General features: G+C 52.9%; 2 protein-coding genes across 8 annotated transcripts in view; one reads left to right on the top strand and one right to left on the bottom strand.

Annotated features, from left to right (window-relative positions):
• The window catches only part of ACTN4 (actinin alpha 4), a 72729-nt gene extending 71328 nt beyond the window's left edge, over nt 1-1401 (top strand). For all 7 annotated transcript variants that reach the window (XM_022585731.3, XM_089902885.1, XM_089902884.1 and 4 more), the window contains one exon: nt 45-1401. In XM_022585731.3, the coding sequence (XP_022441439.1) occupies nt 45-203 (159 nt within the window). In that variant the 3' untranslated portion in view covers nt 204-1401. The remainder of the gene's footprint in view (nt 1-44) is intronic.
• CAPN12 (calpain 12) lies at nt 923-25243 on the bottom strand. The gene is given in 22 exon segments (XM_089902916.1): nt 923-2204; nt 4836-4914; nt 5458-5520; nt 5612-5682; nt 6063-6120; nt 6646-6705; nt 6799-6841; nt 7019-7101; nt 7104-7245; nt 7442-7452; nt 7901-8015; nt 8017-8119; nt 8201-8214; nt 8216-8362; nt 8986-9060; nt 9131-9216; nt 9289-9363; nt 10698-10866; nt 11745-11873; nt 12031-12154; nt 12338-12407; nt 12707-25243. Coding segments are annotated over 22 exon segments (2124 nt in total). The 5' UTR covers nt 12944-25243; the 3' UTR covers nt 923-2034.

The raw sequence follows: 25243 nt of genomic DNA, 5'->3' as shown, positions 1-25243 counted from the left end.
GTCCATGTCGGGGGTGACCCAGATTCCCGCCCTGCCGCCCCCAGAACTTCATCACAGCCGAGGAGCTGCGGAGAGAGCTGCCCCCCGACCAGGCGGAGTACTGCATCGCCCGCATGGCCCCATACCAGGGCCCTGATGCCGTGCCCGGGGCCCTCGACTACAAGTCCTTCTCCACAGCCCTGTACGGCGAGAGCGACCTGTGAGGCCCCCACCAGAGAAACCCTGACCAAACACCCCTCCTCACAGCCTCCAGGAGGGGCTGGGGGAGCTTTTCTGCCCCACCCCACCCCCCCGCTGCAAGGGCACCCCCTGGCCCCGCTCCTCTGACTCTGTATCTATGCAAAGCACTCTCTGTCAGTCCTTTCTGGGCGGGAGTGGGGTGGGCAGGGAGGGGCTGGGGCAGGCTCTCTCCTCTCTCTTTGTCAGTGGGCCAGGAGGATCTCCCCCTCCCCCTGGACGGGGGGTGAGGGAGGCTTCCGGGGTCAGCGCTTCTGGTCTGGTAAATATATATGATGTGTTGTTTTGTTTTGTTTTTTTAACTCTGTGGAGGGGACAGTGGATCCTCACAGCAAAACAGGCCCCCTCCAAGCCCTAGAAACGCCCACCCCTCACCGCCCCCCTGGTCCATTTCTTCTCCCCTGAGGTCCCTTCAAGGCCTCCCACATCCAGGCCAAAGCCCGACGTGCCTTGTCCAGGAACCGCCCGGGCCTGCGGTGGGCCCCGTAGAGGGCGCCACAGCTGCCCGGCAGGAAAGAGGACCAGCCTGCTCCCTGCTCCCTGGTCCCCTCCCCTCACTTGGCATCGCCAGGAGATGAGGGGGTTCAGCTCAGTCCCCCCTCTTCTGCACCAGGAGTGGGGTTGGGCAGACCAGCCTCCCAGCCAGCCCCCACCTTGCTTTGTCTGGACCTGCGTATCTCTCAGATTTTCTAAGGACCCCCTCCACCCGCAAAGAGAAAAAGAAAAAAAGAAAAAAAACACACACACAAAACACACACAAAAAAAACACACAAAAATCCACAAAAAAAAAAACTATGAAAAAAACCTTTCAGAGAATTACTATTTACTTTATTAACTTACGGATTTATTATATAAATATATATTCACCTAGCAGCATATCTTCGCCGCCTCTTGCTCTCATAATGAAGACATAGCTGATTTGCTCCCCTCCCCCAGCCCCTTACTGATTTCTCTGATGTCTGCCGTCGGTGTGGGTCTCTGGGGACCCCCCCGAGGCGGAGGGTGGGCTGCTGGCCTAGCTGCCTGTTAGTGGATGGTTTCACTCCACCACCTCCCCCCCCCCCTTTTTTTTTGAGTTTATTCCGATTATTTTTTTTCTCGGTTTCTGGATAAACCACCCTTCTGGGGACAGGATAATAAAACATGTAATATTTTTAAGAAGGATTCCTACAGTGTCCTCTGTTTTTCTATCTGTTCTCCACCTCTTAGGAGAGCGATGATAGAGCACCTCTTGCCAGAGTGAGGTGGGGCGTGGGAGTGCCCCGATCCCTGTTCCCATGAGTGTGTGAAAGTAGGAGTGCTGTTGGGGACCCATTCCAGGCCACGCCCTGTTGTAAGCGTGTAACGTGGGCTAACTCGTGCAGCCTGCATGAGAAAGGTGCTGTTACCATGCCCGTTTACCAGAGAGGTGCAGTGACTTGCCCAGTGTCACCCAGCTGGTGAGTGGGGGGGGCCGGAAGTCAGCTCCAGGCAGGCTGGCTCCCAAGGCCACGCTCTGAATCACTGCTTAACATCAGGGCATCAGCCCCCTTCCTGTAGAGGAAACCCTGGTCCGGGCTGGGAGAAGGGAAAGGCAGGGCTCCCAGGCTGAGGTCCTAGAAGATGGCCACCTCCATCCACTGAGCGAGAGGAAACAGCAGGCATGAGGCAGGGGACTCCTGACACTCCCGTGCCACCCCTCCCTGCAGCCCAGGCTCAGCTGTCTGTGGGTCAGTCAGACGACCCCCTCGCCCCCATGCAGGTGCTGGCTGCAGTGGCCTGTCAGGGGCAGGGTGCGCGCCCACCTCCCTGGTCCACCTACCATGGAGACATCCTCCCTCTGTCCCACCAGTGCCAGGGATGACACTCACGGAAGATGCAGATGAGCTGGGCCACGCAGGACGCCAAGTGCTTGAAGTCCACGCGCAGACGGCTGTCCCGGTAGTGGCTAGTGAGGGCCTGGGTCAGCTGGTTGTTCAGGTGGAAGCCTGGGGGAGGCCGCCTCTGAGACGGGGCTGCCCCGGGAGCCCCACCTCAGGGTCATACCACCCCTCCGACTTCCCAGGGAAGGCAGACACCAGGGGGGCCTGGTCCCACCTCTCTAGTCCCAGCTCTGCCTCATCCCAGCCGTGAGGCCACGGGCAGCTCACTTCACTTCTCTGGGCTTCAGTTTCCTTATCTGTCAAATGGGGACTATGATAGCCCTGACCCTATAAGGTCGTGTGAAGATGTTATATGTAGAGAGCTTAGGACAGTGTCTGGCACATCATAACTATTGTATTATTATTCCTTTAAACTCTGCAGGATTTCTGCTAATAGACACTAGAGAATATTTCTGTGCAGCAAAGCATTTTCGTCAGCCCCGTATGGAGTCAATTTCTTGATGCTCCAGATCAGGGGTGATTTCTGGAGTTCAGAAATCACCTCCGATGAGGAATCGTCCAACAGAGGCTTTTAAAAGCCAGTCCTTGTGAAAGCCCTTACCTCGGTTACTGGGCCCTAGTGACCATGACCTCCTGGTTACCCCTCCCCAGGGCCCCTGTTGTCCCAAGCCGCCTGGTGGCCTGCACAGGCTGCACCTCATCTCCTGTTCCCCGCCTCCCTCTCCTCTACTTGACCTTGGGCTTTGCCTTGCCTTCTTTGCACTTGATGTTCCCTCTGCCCAGAACACCACGTCCTCTCAGCCCAGAGTGTTCCTACTCTGATACACGCCTCCTTCAGGAAGTCCTCTCAGACACTCAGCCCCCAGCAAGCAGCATCAAGCCCCTCCTCTGGGGTCCCACAGCTCACGTCCCTGCCCTGACCCCTCTGGGCCTCCACATCCCTGCCCTGAGCCCTCTGGGCTGTCACTGTCTTTGGTGGGTCTGGCTGCGCCTGCACTGGGCAGGGGAGTGAGTGGTGGGTGAGGTCCAGGAAGGGCTTCTGGTCACCACTGAATCCCCAGCATCAGCCAGCACAGGGCCTGGAGCAGAGCGGGGCTCAGGGGGTGTTTGTGGAGCAGAGGATAGGATTGGATCGGAGCAGTTTCTTTCTCCTGTCCGTCCCCCCAGCCCAGGATTGGCTAGGTCTCCGGACCTTGCTCCCAGCTGGCCCGCTCCCTGGTATTCCCTCCACCATACACACCACCTTTCCCTTGCCTGTCAGCTCCAGGCTCACACACAAGTCCCTGACCCCGGACTTGCCTCTCCCTCCTCCCTCTCATACATATTTAAGAATTTTTAAAGAGCTGTCCTCCCAAGGCCTCGTGGGGCTCTCCTGTCTTCCTCCACCGATCTCCTCTCTGACCACCTCCCCCTCCCCACTTGGCTCCAGCCACACTGGCCCCCTGTCATCTCCATCACTGGGCCCCTCGTTCACTCCGCTGCCTCCACACCAGCCTCCTCAGGGCCTTTACACTGACTTTCCCCATGTGGACCGCTCTTCCCCGGAGTCCCCAAGGCTCACTCCTTCCGGTCTCTGCTCACACATCACCCAAGTGAGGCCTTCCCTGACCGCCATGTCTCAACCCACACCTCACCCTCTGCGGGTCCCAGCACCATGGCCTGTTTCCTTTTGCCACTGTAGGACTTCTCACCATCTGCGCTAGACGTTCTGCTTGTTCTGTGTCTGTACCATCAGCACGTCAGCCCCTTAGAGCGCTCCTCTGCCTAGACTAACGCCAGGCTTGTACCAGGCACTCGGGCATACCGCGTGAACAGTACAGCCTTCCACCTTCCGCCACCCTCTCTCGCCTCTGCTTCTGCCTACCTGGGACTCTTGTTTCTCAGGCTCACATCTCCCAATCTTCTCTCTGACTCCATCTCCCCCCTGTCTTGAGTTCCCTTTTCCTGCACCTCCCTGCACCTTTGACTTCCCCCCTCAGGGTCTCCCCCTGCCTCTCAGACTCTGGGTCACATCACCCCCCAGCCCCCCATCTCCCCATGTCTCACCCTTCCCTTTGCTGTGGCAGGTGAGCCCTGGGGTGGGGGTGGGGGTCTCGGAGCTCTGTGTCTGATCCCAGACCACACCCCGTCCATGCAAGGTGGGGTGGGGGACAGATCACACGCACTTTTCCAACTGTAGAGCCCAGGGAAAAAGTTGCTCTCTGCCTCTGTTCATTGGCTAGGATTTTTGTGCTCCCACACAAATGGAATGGGGCTGTTCTACGTCTCCTGGAAGAACTCAGCCTTTCAGTGGGAGCCTTCCTTTGGGCACTCTGGCATGTTGTCATGGAAGCTGCATTCCCCAGCACTAAACCCTGTGGGCTCCATTCCACAGGCTCCTCCTGGCCACCCTGTGTATTAGCCATTTTACAGAGAGGGAAATGGAGGCTCCAGGCACCCAGGGCCACCCAAGGAGTCCAGGAGTCCAGGACATTCTACCATGAGGTCCTGGGAGCTGGGGCCTCTCAGACACCAGCGCCCACCCCCCCTTCCCCTCCCAGGAGGGCCGCACTCCCTCCCTCAGTGCCCTCCTCCCCCCACACAGAGGATTCTCCCCTTTGGGCCTCTCTCAGGGTCACCCATTTCCTGCCAAGAGTGGGCAACTGAGGTGTGGGCTTTGTGGATGGTGGGGGAGGAGTACAGGGGAGGAGGGGGAGCAGATCTGTCCCCAGGATCCCGCAGGACCTCTGTCCATACCCACTGCGTTCAGGGCCAGCCTCAGTTCATAGGAGTTCATGGTTCCAGAGGCGTCCTCATCGAGCTTGTCAAATGTGGCCTGGGCAGGGAGGTATTGGTCAGTCCCACCCCCAGGCCCCTAGGCACCCTGAAGGAGGCTGAAAGTGGGTCTTGGAGCCAGAGAGCCTGAGTTCCCACCCACCTCCCTTTCTTCCTGGCTGCCCTGTGCAAGCAGCTTAACCACTTTGGGTGTCTGTTTCCCATTCGGTAAATTGGGAATAACAGTACCAGCAGTAACAAGGGTGTTGTGAGGACAAGGTGATATTCTAACCACAAAGGGCTTAGTGAGGGCTCAGTGAACAGTGGCTTACCACTTGCAGTGTGGGGAGACCTGGGACCATCTCCTCACAGGGATCCAGAGCAGGGGCGGGGCGGGGAATTATCGCCTCCCAGTGATAAGTAGAGGGACAACAAAGGGGTGTATGGGGCAGGGATATCCCACCCAGATGCCTCCAGGTTGGCGTGGTGTGGTCAAGTTCCCCTTCTCCCCTGGGGCCCTGCTAACCCACAGAGCACCTATGCCCATGTTAGTAAAGGTGCCTCTCCCTCCAGAAGGAGGTGCCCTGCCCAGCCCCCATCTTACCTGCCACCCCAGGAGGTGGCCCCAGAGCTGCTGGAAGTGGTACAGGTCGAGGCTTCGCCCATGCTGGGGATGCGGCATCTGGTTAAGGTCAATGTCCCCAGAAGGGAAGAGGAGGCCACCCTCCCTACCCAGGCAATGCCCCCCCGTCATATACCCCAAAACGCTGCAGCAGCCGCTCCCAGGTCCTGAGCCCGATTCCCCTGGGAGTCCGTGCATGGGCCCTGGCTACAGGAAAAAAAAAAAAAAAGGTACTTTCTGCGTACCGGCCGTCAGTGTAAGTGCTAGGGATTATTGTTATCCTCAACAATCCTTTCTGAAACTGAGGTGCAGAAAGCCATGGGACTGCTGGAAACTAGTAGAGCTGGGATTTGAACCCAGGCACGGGGCTCTGGGTCTGTGCTCAGGACAGTTACACTTCCATAAAGGAAGATGGGCTTATACGTGGCCATGGACTTGGCCATGGGTCCTATTCACAGAACCCACAGGTCTGGCTACAGGGGAGACGCCAGCAGGCTGAGCCCAGGGTTCCCATGGCCTGACTCCCAGAAGCATCGTGGATTAACACACATGGGGGCTCTGGAGTCCACTCTTGGTCCCCAACTCACCAGGCTCCAGGGCAATGCTTAATAAGGTCTGGAGCTGAGGGGCATTGAGTTCTTCCTCCTGGTAAGGAGAGAGCCGGTTTGTGAGCCTGCACTCGGGCAGTCATTCAGCAAACAGCCCTGGGCCGCCCAGACAGTATGCTGGGTGGTGCTGGTACACGGCAGGGACTGAGAGAAGCCCAGGCCTGCCCTCTCAGAGCTCCTGGTCCTGGAAGGGAGTGAGACCTGTCCCCAGAGTGGTCAGGGCTGCAATGGGGAAGAATTGGGCTGCAGGAGCCCACAGAGGACAAGCAGCTGACCAGCCTGGGGGAGGATCAGGGCACGTTGGAAAGATAAGGCCTTAGCCTGGCAGGGGTTGTGAAGGGAGAGAAAGCAGTCCAGGGGGAGGGTACAGACTGAGCAAAGGCTCTGAGGCAGGGAAGAGCTGTGAGCATTTTGAGAAAAGAAGCTCATGAGATTTAAGCACAGACAGACTGAGAAATCAAAGCAAAATGAGATGTCTAGGATGAGGGAGAAAGGGATGGAGGGGTACATGGCGAGGGGAGGGGAGGGAAGGGACCCCCTTAGCCCTGCCCCATCTCCTCACCTCTCCTGCCAGCTCCTGAAACAGCTGCTCCATCTCTAGCTCCAGGGGAATGTAGGGGACCTGTGGGGTAGATGGTGTTTAGTTCTGGCCAAGAGGACCCCCGCCCCCCAGCACACACACACCCTCGCACCCCTTCCCAGAGCAGCGCCTCACCATGAGGGCACACAGGTCGGCGCTGATCACATCATCTATCTCCCTGCAAATTACAGACGGGAGATGGGGGGAGGGGACTGCTCACCCCGCGGCTGGGGATATGGGCCGCACGGGGTCTCAGCTGAGGCTCGGGTGGGGTCTAGGTGGGATCCTGGGGGGGCTGGGCTGACCCAGGCGCGGGGCAGGGGATCCCGGGGCGGAGCAGGGGATCCCGGCTCACACTGCGGTGTGGCGGCTCTCGGAGAACACGCGCAGCGTGAAGTCGATCTCGTCGCCGGCGCGGGCGGCGCGGGCGGCGCGGGGGCGCTGGGTACCACCAGATAGTGGCCGGGGCGCAGGCGGCAGCGGTGGCTCACGTCGCGGCGGGCACAGAAGGGCGAGCGTTCGGCGCGCAGCAGGCCCCGCAAGAGCTCGCGACTGCGCGGGGAGTCCCACAGTCCCAGCAGCGGGGGGGCAGGGCGGCGTGACCACCGCCTTCCAAGTTCACCCCACCCAGCCTCCGACCCACTGCATCCTCCACACCGCCCTGTCCAAACTCACTGGTCACCCATCACCCCAAGCGCGTCCCAGGCCCCCAGGTTGTCCCAGCTGCTGGGGCTGGCTCAGAGATGGATGGAATCTGGGGTCCTACCTGATACCCACCTCCTCTGGGATCTGTAAGAAGGAAGAGCAAGGGAAGTCAGGGCCAGGCAGAGGCAGCTACCCCTCAGAGTCCCCCCGCTCCGGCTCCCTCCACACCCCTCCCTCCCTTTTCTTCCCATCCCACCCCTTCTAAAGCCCCTGCCCCAGCCCCTCCGGACCCCTCCCTCCCATCTGTGCCCTCTGCTCCTCGGTCCCCTCCCTGATCCTCAGTCTTTCCTCCAGCCCTTTCTCTGTCTCCTTTCTGACCCCTCACCCCTCTACCCTTCTGACCCCCAGCCTCTCCCTCTGCGCCCTCCCTAGCCCTTCGGTGTCTCCTTGACCCCCACCTCCGATTTCCTCAGCTGTCTCCTGACTCTGACCCTCGGCCCCCATCCTCTACCCCCTCATATCCCCCCTTTGGCCTCCTGCACCTCCATGCCTCTGTGTTCCCCCCATTGCCTCTTCCAGCCCGGCGTCCCACCTGGAGCACGTGGAAGCCCACGGTCAGGTATGTGAGGCCCTGGGCCCTCAGGCGCCGCCGGTTGCGCTGGATGGGTGACAGAAGCACAGTGCATTTGGGGGTGCGGCCCCCAGTGGGGGCCCCGCGTCCCTGCTGCCCCCCAGCCCTCCCAGGGCCCCTTGTCCTCCTCGTCAGGCTCCAGCAGCGTCAGCCGGAACTGGGGGTGAGTCCAGAAGGTTTCTAGTAAAGGACAAAGAAACAGGGTTACCCAGCCTGCCGCGGCCCCCCTTGCTTGCCTTCCGGGGCCCCTCCAGGCCTCACCGGCACGAGGCTGGCCCGCCAGAGTTGAAGCCGCGTACCCAGCGGCCTTGGAAGGTGTGGTTGTGCCTGCTGCCTCCAGCTGGGCTGCGGACCAGCACCTCAGGGCTCAGCGAGCAGACCTGGATGGTGGCGAAGTGGCAGAGGAAGTTCTGCAGCTCCATCCTGGACGGTGGCCGGCAGTCAGACCCTGGCCTGGCCCCTGCCCCAAATAGCTCATGACCCCCCAAGTCACAAAGCCCCTAAATTCCTTAAATGTCGCCAAGTACACTTCAGTCCCCCAAATAATACATGTCTCCAGAAATGACCCTCAAATTAGAGCCCTCCAGCTCCCTCAGATTTCTCCAAGTCCTCAGAAATGCCCTACCAATAGCCAAGATCCACAAACTCCCCCCAGATATGGTCAAATTGCCTTCAACCCCCAAATATCAAGACCCTCAGATTCTCTATTACCAGTAAGTATCCTTCAGCCCCTCAATATTGCCAAATCTCAAGAAATGCCCCAATGTCACCAAGCCTCCCTCAACTGCCCTAAATATTACCCATCCCCCTTCAACCCTCCAAAGATTACTATGCTTCCAAGTTCCCTAATGTTACTCCTAATTCTAATTCGACTCCCCGAAATAGAACCCAGCTCCCGAATTACCACAGACACGGACAGTTTCTCCCCGTTAGGACCCACCCCCATGAACTTCTCCAATGTCCCTTCAAGCGGGACTTGCCCCCTCCCTGACCCTGCTGGCCTGGCGCCCCTCCCCGAAGCAGACCGGGGACCCTGCCCCACTCACCAGAACTCACCACCCTCCTTTTTCACCAGCAAGGCATCTCGCCACTCAGCGGAGAGCACGTCCCAGCATGGGCATCTGGGGAGACCGAGGCGTAAGGGGTGGGCAGGTGGGACCGAGCCACCCACCCACCCCAGATCCATCCCACCTATCACTCCAGGCCCCAGGCCACTCCACTCGGCCCTGTGGGCTCCGCAGACGCAGCAGACGCACGTTGGTGAAGCCCCGTGACACCTAAGGGAGACGTGGTCAGTGGGGGCTTGGTGCTTGGACACCCCCTGCCAGCCCACCCTGGGGGTTCCTCACCTTGTGTGTGCCTGTGATTGAATATGCATGTCCCTTCACCAGCCCGTCTTCTGTACGGTACTCACCCCGATCACTCTGGGAAGAGGACAGGACAGTGAGCCATAGCAGGGGACAGGGCTCCCCTCTGCATCCCCACCTCCTTTCACCAAAGCAGGAGTCACCCAGAGCACCTAACTGAATGGCACCAGGCTCTGAGAGAGGCTGGGAGTTGGCAAGTGAAGGCAAGAGAAGGAGAGAGAGGCAGATGGAGACAAGAGACCAAAACAGATTTAAAGAAGAGAGACATAGGACTTCCCTGGTGGCGCAGTGGTTAAGAATCCGCCTGCCGGGCTTCCCTGGTGGCGCAGTGGTTGAGAGTCCGCCTGCTGATGCAAGGGACACAGGTTTGTGCCCCGGTCTGGGAAGATCCCACATGCCGCGGAGCGGCTGGCCTGTGAGCCATGGCAGCTGAGCCTGTGCGTCCGGAGCCTGTGCTCCTCAACGGGAGAGGCCACAACAGTGAGAGGCCCGCGTACCACAAAAAAAAAAAAAAAAAAAAAGAATCCGCCTGCCAACGCAGGGGACACAGGTTCAAGCCCTAGGTCTGGGAAGATCCCACATGCTGTGGAGCAACTAAGCCCGTTGCCACAACTACTGAAGCCCGTGCTCCTCAACAAGAGAAACCACCGCAATGAGAAGCCCGCGCACCACAATGAAGAGCAGCTTCTGCTCACTGCAACTAGAGAAAGCCCGCGTGCAGCAACGAAGACCCAACACAGCCAAAAATAAAAATAAATAAATTTATTTTTAAAAAATTTACTAAAAATATAAATAAAGAGGAGAGACATAGAGACACAGGGACAGAGAAAGATACAGAACAGAGAGGAAAAGAGGTGGAGAAATGCAAATGACACTCAGTAACTGAGTAGAGGATTAAATAAATGAATGAACGAATGAGTTAGACTGACTCAGTGAATGAATATGTGATTGGGTCACAGATGGACATATGACCCAAACTGAGCCCGTGAAAAATCAGTCCTGAGACTTTTGTTGAAATTCTCAGAAAGAGGCACTTTTTTTTTCACACACACACATCCCCCGGGGGCAGTAGGAGGAACCTGCAGCTGTGGGGCCCACTTTTGTGCCCATGAGAGGAAAGCCTGCCTGTGAGTGAATCTAACCCAGAAGCAAGAATAGAAAAACACATTCACAACAGCCACTAAGCACCTGGATCCAGCTGTGCCTGAAGCTTAATTAGTCATGAGAGCAAATAAATGCCCTTTTGACTTGCTGGAATTAGATTTGTGAGAGACAATAAGCCAACAGTGAAAGCAGAGGCGAGAAAGACACAGGACACCACCCCTCTCTAGCTGTGACTGCACTCTGGTCCTGGCGGGGGTCTTCATGGGAGTCTAGTCTGACTCTCTCACCAGGGCAGTGGCTCCCACGAGGGACCCCTTGGCCAGGGCATGGCACAGGGTAGAGAAGAGGCCTGGAGTGTCCTGCCTCAGGTAGAGCACCTCGCCCACACCGCCTGTGAAGTCCACGAAAGCCTCATTCATGTGGCCGCCTCGCATCACCTCATAGGAGCCATGGAGCCTGTGGAAGCAGGTCTCGGGTGGGGTGTCTGAGGTATGGGCGAGTATCTTGGGCAACCATGGGAATGTGGGGGGCCTCTGTCTCATGCTGTGAGGTCCCAAGGGCTGTCCCCCAAATTTGCAGACTCTTAAGGAGGGTGCCCTTGGTAAGCCCTGAGAAATTTGGCTGGTGGCTCTTGGGGCCACCAGGACTGCGTGATTTGGGGGTCACAGAAGAGCTCTGTCAGAATTCTGGGCATCCTGGGGTCTGTGTCTGACACTTTGAGTCTGTGGGAGATGTCTGCTTTGGGGGGTGATCCCTAGGGGGTTTGTCAGGGATTTCAGAGCTGCAGAATGGGGAAAAGTGAAGATTTAAGGGTCCCAGGATTACACCCAATATTTTAGAGGTGTCTTGGGTTTCTCAAGGGATCAGGAGAGATTGTCTGAGGTTACAGGTCCCCCAAGGGGATTACTTAGATCTGGTGACTCCGGGGCCTGATACGAGATTTCCGTCTCCTTCAGAATTAAGAGTGTTCGGTTGGTATCTAGGAATATTTTGTGTGAAATATCCATGGAGGGGGACTTCCCTGGTGGTCCAGTGGTTAAGCCTCTGGGCTCCCAATGCAGGGGGCGCGGGTTCAATCCCTGGTCAGGGAACTAAGATCCCGCATGCCACAAGGCACGCCCCCCCAAGAAAAAAAAAATCAGGGAGGTGTTTATGATTTGGAGGTCCTCAGGCGATGGTATGACATGAGGGTCCTGTGGGCTGTACCTTGGTTTGAGATCTTTGGTGGGGTGTCTAGAGGATCCCAGAAGTCGGGGGTGCTCCAGGCGTCCCCTGTGGCTTGGGGCCTGCTGGCTGGGACTTGGGGCTGCCCCTGGTGGCGTCGGGGTCCTTACTTGGCGTAGGCCTTTTCCAGGAGTGGGTCCCAGAACTCGTTCCTCTGATCCGAGCGCACGAACATCAGCTTCCCCTCACGCACAGGCAGCCTGTCGTCCACCACGACGTCCACCCAGCAGGGGAGGGGCCTGGGCTCGGCTTCCCACCTCCAACCCTGCTGGGCCCCAACCTCTGACGCCTGACCCTGCTGTACCAGTCAGGAAATTACAGCCCCATGGGGACAGCGTCAGCTATGAAATCCATGTCACCCTGGGGAAAACTGAGGCATGAACAGAGGAACCGAGCTTTGCCTGGAAGCGGAAGACGCCTGCGTAGCCATCTTGGAAGCCCTGTCCCGGGGAGACCGCCTGGGACAGGAGTCGTGGGTACAGAGTGATGGAGGCAGCGGCTGCAAGAAACCAGCTGTTACCTGGCAGGAAAGGCTGGGATTGGGGGAGGGTGGAAAGAGGGAGACCGAGGCACCAGGAAAGGAGAGCCTGAGAGGGAGAGGGAGGGGCAGGGACAGGGCAGGGGGAGGCTGAGGGCGGAGCTGTCGGGTTCCCCTCTGCAACCTGCCAGATCTGGGGGCTCAGCATGGGTTCAGTGGTCTCACCCAGACTCCCCCGACACATGTCTGTTCCGCTCATGTCCTCACAGATGAACTGGGGCTTAGCGCAAAACTCCTGGGGGAGATGGGGGAATCCAGACCTCAGCCAGGAAGGGGAGGGAAGAAGCAGCTGGGGGGTCAGATGCCCGGGCCCCCTCCTGCCCTCGCGGCTCTGGAGTAATGAGCGCCTCCAACCCCATGAGAGGCTTGTAAAACCTGTGGGCAGCCGTTTGGCTTCCCTGGGCCTCCCCTGACCCAGGATTGCTGAACCTGCTCTGAGCTGGTCCCACAGTGACACCTCCTCCCTCAGACCAGGAGCCCAGCCCCCAGCCTCCTTCCTCAGACCCAGGAGCCCAACCCCCATCCACACATTACATGGGGCCTCTTCCATTCCACCCCTTTGGCCTTCTCCGAGTCGGGCCCCAGCTCGTCATAGCCAAGGGCATCAGGGCCAGCAGGGAAATAGGGATCTCGGAACAGGATCCCCTCATCCAGGCAGGCTGCTCGGATTGCTTTGTAGTTCTGGCCCCGAGAGGGCTTTGGGCCCTTGGTTCCAGGCCCTGCCTCCTGGTTCACCAGCTGGATGGTGATTCTCTTGCTGCCACACGCCATCCGGACACTGTGGGCTCATAGGCCGGCTCTAGGCCCTTTAACCTCCTGAGTCATGGGGGTGGGGCCTCCCCTCCATCTGAGCCCAGATGGGGGTCTTTAGGCAGAGAGGAACCTTCCCTCGTTAATACTAATTGATGGTTTGGGGTGCCGGGGAGCAAGGATGCCTCTTCAGTGTTTTCCTCCTCAGGGCGTGGGGCCTTCAGTTGTGGCTAGGGTAGCAGCTTAATGGGCTTGGCCAGCAGCAGGAGGGAAGGTGGGCAGAGCTGAAGGAGGACCGGCTGCTGCTGTGGGAGTGCCTAGAAGGAGGTCAGTGTGGGCGGTGCATCTCTGCCAGCTTGTCCCTGCAGGCCTCCCTCTGTGGGGTTGAGAAGGGCAGGGGTGGGGAGAGAGGCATCTTTTTTTTTTTTTTTTTTTTTTTAGTGCCTTTGATCTGCCTTTTTTATAGCCTGCTTTATCCTGGAGGGAGTTATCTTTACTGCTGTCTCTCTCTCTGTCTCTCCATCTGACAGTTTCTCTCTCTGCCTGCCATTGTTATCTCTCTTCTCTATCTTGACCTCACTGTCTCTGTCCATCTCTCTGGTCTCCTTTTGTCTTTCTCCATTTTTTGTTTATCTGTATCTGTATCTCTCTCTGTATCTCCCGCTGTCTCCCTCTCTCTCTCTCTCTCTCTCTCTCTTTTTTTTTTTTGGCCGGGCTGCATAGCATGTGGGATCTTAGTTCCCAACCAGGGATCGAACCCATGCTCCCTGCATTGGAAGCATGGAGTCTTAATCACTGAACCGCCTGGGAAGTCCCTCCATCTCTCTCTTTATATCTCTTCCTGTGTCTCTTTTTCTCTGTGTCTTTCTTGTATGTGCCTCACTGTCTGTCCCTCTCCATTTTTCTCCCTGTCCCTGTAACTCCTCAGTCACCCAAAGTGGGACCCCCATCTCTCCCCTCCCCAACAAGGCAGACCTCAGCCTGGTCGCCCCAGGCAGAGCTGACCATGGAGGGGCCGCTCTGCACCTACCTGTCCTGGGCTGGGGCAAGGCCCACCGGTGACTATGACACCCCATCCTGCCCACCTGTGGCTCAGGGTTCGGTAGAATAGTATTTCCCCAAAAGGATGCTGTAGCTGATTCTGGTGGTGGAGTGGCTGGAAGAAGGACCTTGGTTCTTGTCTTCTTTGAAGAAAGAATTCAGCAAAGAGACAAAGATTACGAAAAAGATAAAAGCGTTTATTAGAAGCAAAGTACACGTGGCAGAGCAACAGAGGTTGCACACAATAGGGGCAGCTTAGGTTGTTTTATAGGGGCAATTTTCCGGGTTGTTTTTCTGACCAATCATCTCCATATTTGGTCCTGGTGTGGGCGCCCATCTCTCAGCCAAGATGGATTCCAGCTGGCATCTTCTCCCTCCTTTTGCCCTTTCCCTAGACTGAGGGCCTTTTCTGCACATGTTTTGGGCTGGGAAATCCACAAGAATGCGCCCAGTCAGGGCCCAATACCTCCGCTGGTATCCCATCTCGAAGCAGCAGGAGACCAGCTGCAACTGCTCATCCGGGGGCCTATCTCCTACCTCAAATCCCTCCTGAGAGATGTGGACTCAAAAAAATCTTATTGGGAGGATGAAGGGCAATGGTTCATCTTCTGTAGCTTCTTCAGGCTGACATTGGGTTCACAGACCCGACTTAATTGCGGCCAGGGAGCTCTTACCTTGCCTTGTTAGGGGCCCCAGGGCAACTTCTGTTATTCCGGCAGGACTGGTTTCAGGCAGTGGATGCAATCCCTGCATCACCATCATCTTGAATTGCTGTAACCTGGAAAAAGCAAACTTAACAAGCAGGTTAAAAAAGCAAGAGCTGAAGATCAGCCTTCGAGTAGGCCCTTGCTTTTCCCATTGATCTGCCTTAGCCAGGGTCAAGATAAAGGGCTGCCCTAGGCCCACCCTTAACCCTAATATAGCCCCAAGGGAGCCCAGAAGGTCTCACCCCAGTAGTAGGGCAGGACACTCAGGAACAACTAGAAAGGCATGTGAGATCAAACACTGTTCGAACCGGCAAGCGAGGGGCCCAGGGAAGTAATGCGCTCAAGGCTTTCTGTCAACACCAGTTAACTGTGCAACTTTTAGAGGAAAGAGGCCCAGCATGAGAAATCAAGACAGAATAAGTGGCTCCCGTATCAATTTAAAAGCTCGATCTTCTTACCTGCCACATCAAGGACCACCTGGGGCTCCTCGACAGAGATAGACAGCTCGTGAGGGGGCATGGGGGAGCCACCAGAATCCCTGGGACCGCCTCAGTTGTCCAGCATGGCCATCTGGAGCAGAGCCACCTTTCCCCTTCAGGACTGAGGGCACGCCCATCTCCAGAGACCGGTCTCTTTGCAGGCTGCGCATGGCCTGGGGGCGCTCCTGGCATTTGCAGGCCCAGTGGCCAGTTGACATATATTTGAAGCATTCCCTCTTGTTGGTTTTACCTCGAGACTGATGGTTGAAACTCCTTGTCCCCTTTGGGTTGCCCTGAGGTTCCCAGGCATGGCTGACAGCAACTGTTACCTGTTTAGCTTGAGCCTTGGCCTGCCTTTTCTCACACTGAGTTCTCTCCTCCTCCTGAATTTGATCTCGATTATTAAATACCCCAAAGGTCACCTCTAAGCGTTGGTGCATAGGGGTTTGTGGGCCTAATTGTAACTTTTGGAGTTGTCACCTAATATCTGGGGCAGACTGACAAAATGTCCCAGCAGAGCTTGACCCTCGGGAGTGGAGGGGTCTGTGTTAGTAAATTTTCTAAAAGCCTCCACAAGCCGTCCCTGAAAGAGAGCTGGGTTTTCTTCTTTCTCTTGGGTCACTTCCCTGACCTTTTCATAGTTAACTGGCTTTCTGACGCACTTTCTCATTCCTTCTTTTCTTTTCTTTTTTTTTTTTAATATTCATTTATTCATTTGTCTGCGCTGGGTCTTAGTTGCGGCATGCGGGATCTAGTTCCCTGACCAGGGATTGAACCCGCGCCCCCTGCATTGGGAACACGGAGTCTTAACCACTGGACCACCAGGGAAGTCTCTCTCATTCCTTCTAATAGGCATTGGACCATGTGGTTCCTGGCCTTCATTCCCCCCCAGGGAATTATAATCCCAAGTGGGCTCCTGATTTGGGACTGCGTCCTCACCCACATCATAAATGTGAGGTTGGTCCCTGCTGAGCTGATCAGCGTACCCCTGGACTGCTGTCTAAATCCTGTGTTTCTCCTCATGGGTACAGCTGGTAGATAGTACTATTTGGACATCCTTCCAAGTTAAATCAAAGTCCAGGGTTAGGGGTTGAATCTACTAGGGTCTTCAGAAAATCATCCCAGCCTTTGTTCGCATTGGACTTGAGTCAGAAGGGCACATGTACTCTGGTTGTGCCTTCGCCATTTGCCACTTCTCTAAGAGGGCATATTCTCCCTGATCCTGGGTGATAGGAAGTCCCACTATGGGTTACCTCAGCAGGACTAGCATTTTCATCCTGGGGTACCGGTGCGGATCAAAGAGCATACGGAGGTAGCATAGGGAGGTAGGGATGAAAGAGCATAGGGAGGTAGGATTGGGGATTGGTCCGGGGGTACAGAGCAGGAGAGGCTCGGTTTCCTCCCTGAGAGTGGAGGGTGGTGATTAAAAGAGGACTGTCTAAAATGGAGGAAAGTACACATTGAAGAAACAACGTGCGTGTGGCAGAGGACACAGGCAAACTCAGAGTGAGTTGCAAGCAACAGGGGTGGCTTAGGTCACTCATATAGGGGCAGTTTTCTGGGTTGTTTTTCTGGCCAATCATCTCCATATTTCGTCCTGTGGTGGGTGCCCACCTCTCAGCCAAGATGGATTCCAGCTGGCCTCTTCCCCCTCCTTTTGTCCTTCCCCTAGACTGAGGCCTTCTCTGCGCATGTGTTGGGCTGGGAAATCCACAAGAATGCACCCAATCAGGGCCCGGTGCTCCCGCTGGTGTCCATCTCAAAGCATCAGCAGGAGACCAGCTGCAGCTGCTCATCCGGGGGCCTGTCTGTCTCCTACCGCAGAGCCATTGGAAGAAATGGGAGAAATAGGTTTCAAGTGGCCAAAACTCACCAGTTTTTATCCCCACAGCCCTTCCACGCTCAGCAGGGGGGTCTCCTGCCCCAGCAGAGCCTTGTCTCCTCTGTGATACTAGATGTCCCTCAGCCCTCTGGGATCTTTCCCTCCAGATGGACCAACAGATATTGTCTGTGCCTCCCGGCTGTGTGGCCACAAAAAGGAGGTTATAAACAGGTTTTCTTCCTATAGAATTGCAAAGACCAACCCTCCATGTGAGGCAGGTGACAGGGTTAGGAGTCAGAGGGCCTGGGTTCAAATCTCAGATCTGCCACTTAGAACTGTGTGTCGTGGGCAAGTCACTTATCCTCTCTGTGCCTCAGCTTCCTCATCTTTACAATGGGGGTAATAATAAGACCTACCTCTGGGTGTTGTTGTGAGAAACATATGAGTTGATATGTGGGACATGTTCAGAACAGTGCCCGACACACAGTAGTTGCTCAATGAACGTTCTATGTCATGACTACGTCCTGTGATCCCATCTATGGTCACCTATCACCACCGGCTCTGGCTGCTGTCTCTGCCATTTCTACAGTCACTTCCACCATCCCATTATCTGTTCTCCATGTTCTCACCCCGCGAGGTCACAGCCCTCTCCCCTTTATTTGCCCCAAAGTACCACTAACAGTAGGAGGAAGCTTTTAGTAAAACCTGACATCTCGCAATGATGTAAAAATCCTGTCAGATGCCCTGGCCTCCTACCTGCCCCTTCCCCGGCCCCTCCTGCAAGGCCCCTCCAGGCTGCTGCTCTTCCTAGCTGCCTGCCGGCTGCCATGCTTCAGGGCTCTGCTCACAACCCACAAGCAAGTGTTCTCTCGATTATCACTCCCCACATCACTCCTTGAATCCGGAGTCCCAAATATGTTTTCCCCAGCCAAGGTAAGAAGAACGCATTGATGTTACTGTAGTAGATGCTTTGTGAGCCCAGCACCCCCGACCTCTTTCCGGAATCAGCACCCCCATTATGTTTTGGGGACCCACGGGCCCCTTATTCTCAAGCCCTGTGGCTCTGGTAGGGCTGGCCCCTCCCTCCAGCTCCAGGGAAGTGCATGTGACTCAGAACAGCCAATCAGAGCACCGCAGCCCCTGGGCACGCCCCTCGGTCACACCCCTTGTTCAGTACCTGGGAGTCAGGACAGGGCTTCTATTTCCCTGAGGCCGCTAAGCGGACGGCATGTAAGCCCCGAGTGGCTCAGCTCTACCTTGGCCGTGTAGTCCGGAGACCCTGCCTGAGGGTGAGGACAACGCTGAGGGAAGCAGAGCCAGTGACAAGATTCCCGCGAGCAGACAACCCCTCAATCGGGTGTGCTCAAAACCAGACTTTTACATTAACGGAGTCAATAATTCTCCTCTCTTTTTCCCATTTATTATTTTATTTATTTATTTATGTCACTAGCAACCAAAAGAAACCTTCCTAATTCAGTTGGCATGATTTCTGCAGCGGTGCGCTAGCCGGAATGTCGAGGACATCAATTCCCTGTGGAGTAAGGAATCCTTCACTGTCATGGAGTAAGGGGTCTGGTGCCAGTTACTCGGCTTCTACTCCTGCTTCCTTACCTAACCAGCAAAGTAGAGTGTTCCTGTTTCACCAAGTTAAGGCTGCACTTGAGCCAAATTAAAAAAAACATTTTTTTTTTTGCCTGAAATGCTATCATGAAAATGAAAAGACCCACCATAGAGAGCAGGTATTTGTTACACATATAATAACAAATGCTTACTATTTACTGAGCACTTGCTGTGACTGTGCACAAGAGATCATAAATATGATCTGGCAGCTATAGCAAAGACCACAGACTGGGGGCTCAAACAACAGATGCTTATTTCTCAGTTCTGGAGCCTGGGAGTCCCAGATCAGGGTGTCAGCATGGTCAGGTTCTGCTGAGAGCTCTCTTCCAGGCTTGCAAATGGCCATCTTCTTGGTGTATCTTTCCATGGCAGAGAGAGAGCTCTGGTGTCTCTTCCTCTTCTTTTTTATTTATTTTTTTTCATTTGGAAGATCTATAGTTTTTCACTATATTTAATTCTATGTCCCATCTGTTTTTTTTTTGTTTTTTTTTTTGTGGGATCTTAATTCCCTGACCAGGGATTGAACCCAGACCCCGGCAGTGAATGTGCTGAGTCCTAACCACTGGTCCACCAGCGAATTCCCTCTCTTCCTCTTCTTATCAGGGCACTAATTCCATCATGGGGATTCCCCACCCTTATGATCTCATCTGAACCTAATTACCTCCCAAAGGCCCCCACCTCTAACTACCACCACATTGGGAGTTAGGGCTTCAACATACGAATTGGTGGGGAGGGGTACAAACATTCAGCCCATAGCAAAAGGTAAGGTTTATAGTGACCCCATTTTACAGATGAGGAAACTGAGATACAGGGAAGTGTGGTGTTGTGGCCATGCTCTCACAGTTGCACACTCAGGATTTTAATCTGGTGGTCTGGCTTACTGATTATACTATACTGCTTCTCAAAAGGTCAGTATTCAGAATATACAAAGAGCCCCTGTAAATAAACAAGTTGACTCAATAGAAAGCGGGCAAAAACATGAATAAGCAGTTGCCGAACAAGTATATGCTAATATGCATATGCTAAGGAAATGCTAATTAGAACCATATGAAATACCATTATCCCACTAGATGAGGAAGAAAGTTAAGAAGTCTGAAAATACCAAGTGTTGGCAGGGATGTGGAGCAACAGAAGTGCTGATGGAGAGGTGTAACTTGGTACAAACACTTTAGAAGACAATTTGGCATTACTCAGCAAATACCTATGCTATAACCCAGCAATTCCACTCCCAAGTATACGTATCCTAAAGAAACGCATGTGACATGTATCCCAGGAGACATGTTCAAAAACGTTCATAGCAGTATGGTTCGTAATAGCAAAAACCTGAAAACATCTCAAATATCTTTTGTCAGCAAAATGAGAAAATTGTGCCATATTCATACAAGGGAAGACTACACAGAAGTGAAAATTGAATGAACTGCAGATGCAGCATGGGTGACCCTTAGAAACATAATGTTCAGTGAAGAAGCAAGCCTCAGAAGAATACCCACAGTATGACACTGTTCTCTAAAAACAGTACCTTTTGTTACAGAAAATTTAAAACACAAACAGAAGCAGACTGAAGGATATAATGAACCCTCGTATCTTGATCAGCCAGGCTCAACAATTTTTAACTCAAATCCAGCTTCACTTCTACCCCACCCCTCTTGTATAATTTTGAAGCAAATCCCAGACATCATTTCATTTCCTTAGTAAATATTTCAATGTATTTCTCTAAGATAGAAACTCTTAAAGAGAACCATAACCTGAATACCATTGTCACACGAAGAAAATTAACAATAATTCCTTAATATCATCAAATATCCACATTTCCAATTGTCTCATAAATGTAATAAAATTATTAGTAGTTTATTTGGATCAGGACCCAAATAAGGTAGATTCACTGAAGTTGACTGACATGCCTCTTAAATCGCTTTTAATCTGTAGGTGTCTTTTTTCACCTTACGGAAAATGATGAAAGTTTACTAGATTCTTATACACTATTCAAACAAGGGTGGAAAGTGTCTAAAATACTTTAGTCAACACTGCAAGCTACCAATTTCATCAATAACAGGCCATTTTTAACACCCACTATGTTAATTATTAATAAGGCACTCAATACGCAAATGAAAAGCCATTTCTAACTTTCATCATGCTAATTAGTGAAGTCTCTGGTGTTTCTCAAAGATAGTTGAAGCCCTTGAGGTAATTGCCTATTTGGCTGGCTGACTCTTCTGGAAGTGTGTATTCCACCTTAGGCCAACTGATGGCCCCTGGAGTTTAACTTAAATGAAACATATATTTAAATCGCCCTGTGTCTTAGAGTGAGTTCCTTAAAAACAGACTCCAAGGGACTTCCCTGGTGGTCTAGTGGTAAAGAATCTGCCTTCCAATGTGGGGGACACAGGTTCAATCCCTGGTCGGGGAGCTATGATCCCACATGCTGCAGGGCAGCTAAGCCCGTGTGCCACAACTACTGAGCCTGCGCTGTAGAGCCCACAAGCCACGACTACTGAGCCCGTATGTATGCCACAACTACTGAAGGCCGCGCGCCTAGAGCCCGTGCTTTGCAACAAGAGAAGCCACCACAATGAGAAGACCGCACACCGTAGCGAAGAGTAGCCTCCGCTCACCGCAACTAGAGAAAGCCTGAGTGCAGCGACGAAGACCCAACATAGACAAAAATAAATAAATAAATAAATTTTTAAAAATAATAAAATTAATTAATTAATTTTAAAAATGCTGATAAAAAATTTAAAATGTGTATGAATACAAAAAAGACCTACAACAAAGTAATTTTGAAAAGAACAATGTTGCAAGACTTATACTATGTGACTTTTTTTATAGACTTTTATAAAAATAGATTTTATTTTATTTATTTATTTTTGGCTGTGTTGGGTCTTTGTTGCTGCACGCGGGCTTTCTCTAGTTGTGGCTAGCAGGGGCTACTCTTCGTTGTGGTGCGCGGGCTTCTCATTGCGGTGGCTTCTCTTGTTGCGGAGCACGGGCTCTAGGCGCGCAGGTTTCAGTAGTTGTGGCACGTGGGCTCAGTAGTGTGGCTCGGGGGCTCTAGCGCAGGCTCAGTAGTTGTGGCGCACAGGCTTGGTTGCTCCATGGCATGTGGGATGCCATGGCATGTGGCATGCTCCATGGCATGGGCTCGAACCCATGTCCCCTGCATTGGCAGGCAGATTCTTAGCCACTGCGCCACCAGGGAAGCCCACTATGTGATTTTTGACTTACTATAAAACTACAGAAATCAGGAGTGTCATATTGGCATAAAGGTAAACAAAAAGACCAAGGAGTTAGAAGACTAGTGAGGCCAGAAATAAACACACACATATATGGTCAATTAACTTTTGACAAAATAGCCAAGGTAATTCAATGGGAGAAAAGACAATCTTTTCAACAAGTGGTGCTGAAATAGCTAGAAGTCCATATGGTAAGAAGTGAACCGCAACCCTTACATCACACCATACAAAAAATTAACTAAAAATAGATCATAGACCCAAGCATATGTGCTAAAACTATAAAACAGCTAGAAGGAAACATTTTTAAAATTGTGACCCTAGGTAGACAAAAATTTCTTTTTTTTTCTTTTTTCTTTTTCTTTTTGGCCATGCTGAGAGGCTTGCAGCATCTTAGTTCTCGCTCCAGGGATTGGACCTGGACCTTGGCAGTGAAAGTGCCGAGTCCTAATGACTGGACCGCTAGGGAATTTCCAAAGGTTTCTTAAATAGGACACAAAGGCACACAGCATAACAGAAAAAAAAAAAAACCCTGATATGGTGGAAATCATCAATTAAACACTTCTGCTCTGAGAAAGGCACAGTTTAAAAAATGAAAAAAAATTCGTCTTTTGTTTTTAGTCTGTGTTTACATAGAGGAGAATACATATTACAGATTCACAATACATATATTTGGCAAAGGACTATATCCAGAAAATATAAAGAACTCATAACTGAATAATAAGAAAACAAACAATCTAATTAAAACAGGGGGCTTCCCGGGTGACGCAGTCGTTAAGAATCCGCCTGCCAATGCAGGGGACACGGGTTTGATCCCTGGTCCAGGAAGATCCCACATGCCGCAGAGCAACTAAGCCCGCGTGCCACAACTACTGAGCCCTCATGCCACAACTACTGAAGCCCACGCACCTAGAGCCCATGCTTCGCAACAAGAGAAGCCACCGCAATGAGAAGTCCGCGCACCACAACAAAGAGTAGCCCCCGCTCGCCGCAACTAAAGAAAGCCCGCGCTCAGCAACAAAGACCCAATGCAGCCCCAAATAAATAAATAAATAAGTAAATAAATAGGGGAATGTATGTATATGTATATCTGAATCACTTTGCTGTACAGCAATGATTAACACAACACTGTAAATCAACTATACTTCAATAAAAAAATTTAAAAATTTTTTAAAATAAAAAAATATTGTCTTTCTATAAATGAAAAAAAAAGTATCTCAGAGAGTCATTTTAAGGATTGAACAAATGGTTAGCACAGTGACTAGCACATAGTAGGGACTCAGGAAATGTTAGCTAAATAGGTATATAAATATATATATTCCAGTTTTCCCCAAAATGTACAATGTAGATAAATTATTATAGAAAAATGACTAGAAAGAAACACACTAATATATTGTGTGATTATTTCAGAGTGGTAAAATTGTGGGTGATTTAAAAATTCTTATTCAAAACCGTACAATAAGTGTGCATATATTTTCCTTATTTTTTTATGCATATATTTTCTAATAACAGTGGAGATTATTAAAAAGGTAAAAGCTTTGGGCTGTTGTAGGTAGGTCCAAGGAAACTCACTGAAGTGTAGTTTGTAGGTAGGAGATGATGTGACACCAGTAGACATCCAGCGGGTTCAAGTGACTTTAGTTGTGTTACTCCTTGCAGTGGAGTCCTGGGAAGCCAGCAAAATGAATGAAGCAGTATATATATCTCTCTGTTACAAAAACAAAGTCTCAGTGTAGGAAAATGAAGCTGATTTTTGTGTGTTGACTATGTGTCCTGCCTCTTTCCTGAATTCATTCATTCAAGTTTTAGCAATGGGGGAGGGGGGAGAATCTTTAGGGAATTCTACATATAAGATCATATCATACATTTATAATATAATGTATATATATATTTCTTGAAATGACAAAAAGTTTTAAGTACAATATAAACTTCAGTTTTTTCTTGAACGATTTATGAATAAGTTGCCAACACGCTGCCTCTTTATCTCCAAATAGTTTGTATTTTGTATAAATAAGAACATTCTCCACTATATACACGGTAAGACAGAGGTGAAAGTCAGGAAATTAACACCGATGAATCATTACCATCTAAACGGCAGAATCCAACCCCCTCTGTGATTGTGCCAATAGTGCCTTACTTTCCACTGTATTTTTTGAAATTCGAACTGTATAGTATATTATCTTTACAAACATTTTTTAATGTTCAGTAACTACATGAAAACACACATAAAATAAAAATTAATTCATTTAACAATGAGCCCTGGAGTCCCAAGGGATGCCAGATTTTCTCAGGTCTCTGCAGGGGACCCCTCATTCCACTGCCGCCCAGAAACATATTCAGAAGGGCCAGCATGGGGAAAGGTAGTTATAGGCGGTTTGCAAAGTACAGAAAAAGCTCAGGTCCTGAAAGGGCTCGAACTGGCGCCCAGGCTTGGTGGTCCCACAGGATTTTCCACCTCTCTTTAAGGTGAAACCAAGGAAAACAGGGCCCTGCTCCTGCACAGATTGCCAAGATTGCAATGTTGGCAGCGGCCAGGAGGTGGAAACATGTCACTGGTTTCGCAAGGTTCCAGGCCGAGAAACATCCGGCAGGGGCGCGGCTCCGGGCTTTCCAACACGTGGTGCGCTGCTGGCACGCACCTTCCACCCCCCTCTCCGTCCGCTGCTGAGAACCACATACGATGCGAGTGCCTTGTGGGTGCGGGATTCGGGGGCGCTCCCGTGGTCTGGGCTCCTCTCCCACGAGTGGCCTTTTAGGGACAACCAAACCACCCCCCTGAAACCAGAAAATCCCCACATGGCACTCAGGGCTGACTGGGCTTCTGTATGTACCCCGCTCCCCGTTCCCCCTCCAGAATCCCTCGGGTAGGGCCGGGGTCGCAGGGCCGTTGAGTGAGCCGAGGAGGAAGAAGTGTGAGAACGGCGCTTTAGACAGCAGCGGGGTCACGGGAGCACGGCCCTACGCGTCCCGTGTCGCTGCAGTATGCGTCTGCCTCGGGGCGCGAACTGGCGGGACCTGTCCCAACTCGGGGACAGATGAGAGGCCGGCGACGCCCTGATTGGCTTCCAAGCCCCTTCCTGCGCCACCTGTCTGCAGGCGCCGGGAGGCCGGGGAAGCGACGGAGAGGGATAAAGCCTCGGGCATCGGCGCGGGGAGCCGGAGATTCACGCATCTTCTCCGCGATGCTGCGGTCTCCAAGAGACCTGTTTGCAGACGTACCGATTGGGGGTTCCGTTACACCCACGGAGCGGGCGCCAAGGGATGGCTTGGGCCCCTGCAAATTCCCTAAAGTCGCCCCCCACCGCATGACCGCCTGGCTGCTTCGCAAAGTGCTGCAGGGGGGCAAGCCAAAGCCCCACCCCCGCCAGATCGTGACCCTCCTCAGGCCTCCAGGGACAAAAAGTGCCCTCGGGGATCCAGGCCCG

Source organism: Delphinapterus leucas, chromosome 20 (assembly GCF_059928025.1).
Source record: "Delphinapterus leucas isolate spDelLeu-1000000601 "Yukka" chromosome 20, BTC_Dleu_Yukka2, whole genome shotgun sequence".
NCBI lineage: Eukaryota > Metazoa > Chordata > Mammalia > Artiodactyla > Monodontidae > Delphinapterus > Delphinapterus leucas.
This window is presented reverse-complemented; position numbering and strand designations above follow the sequence as displayed.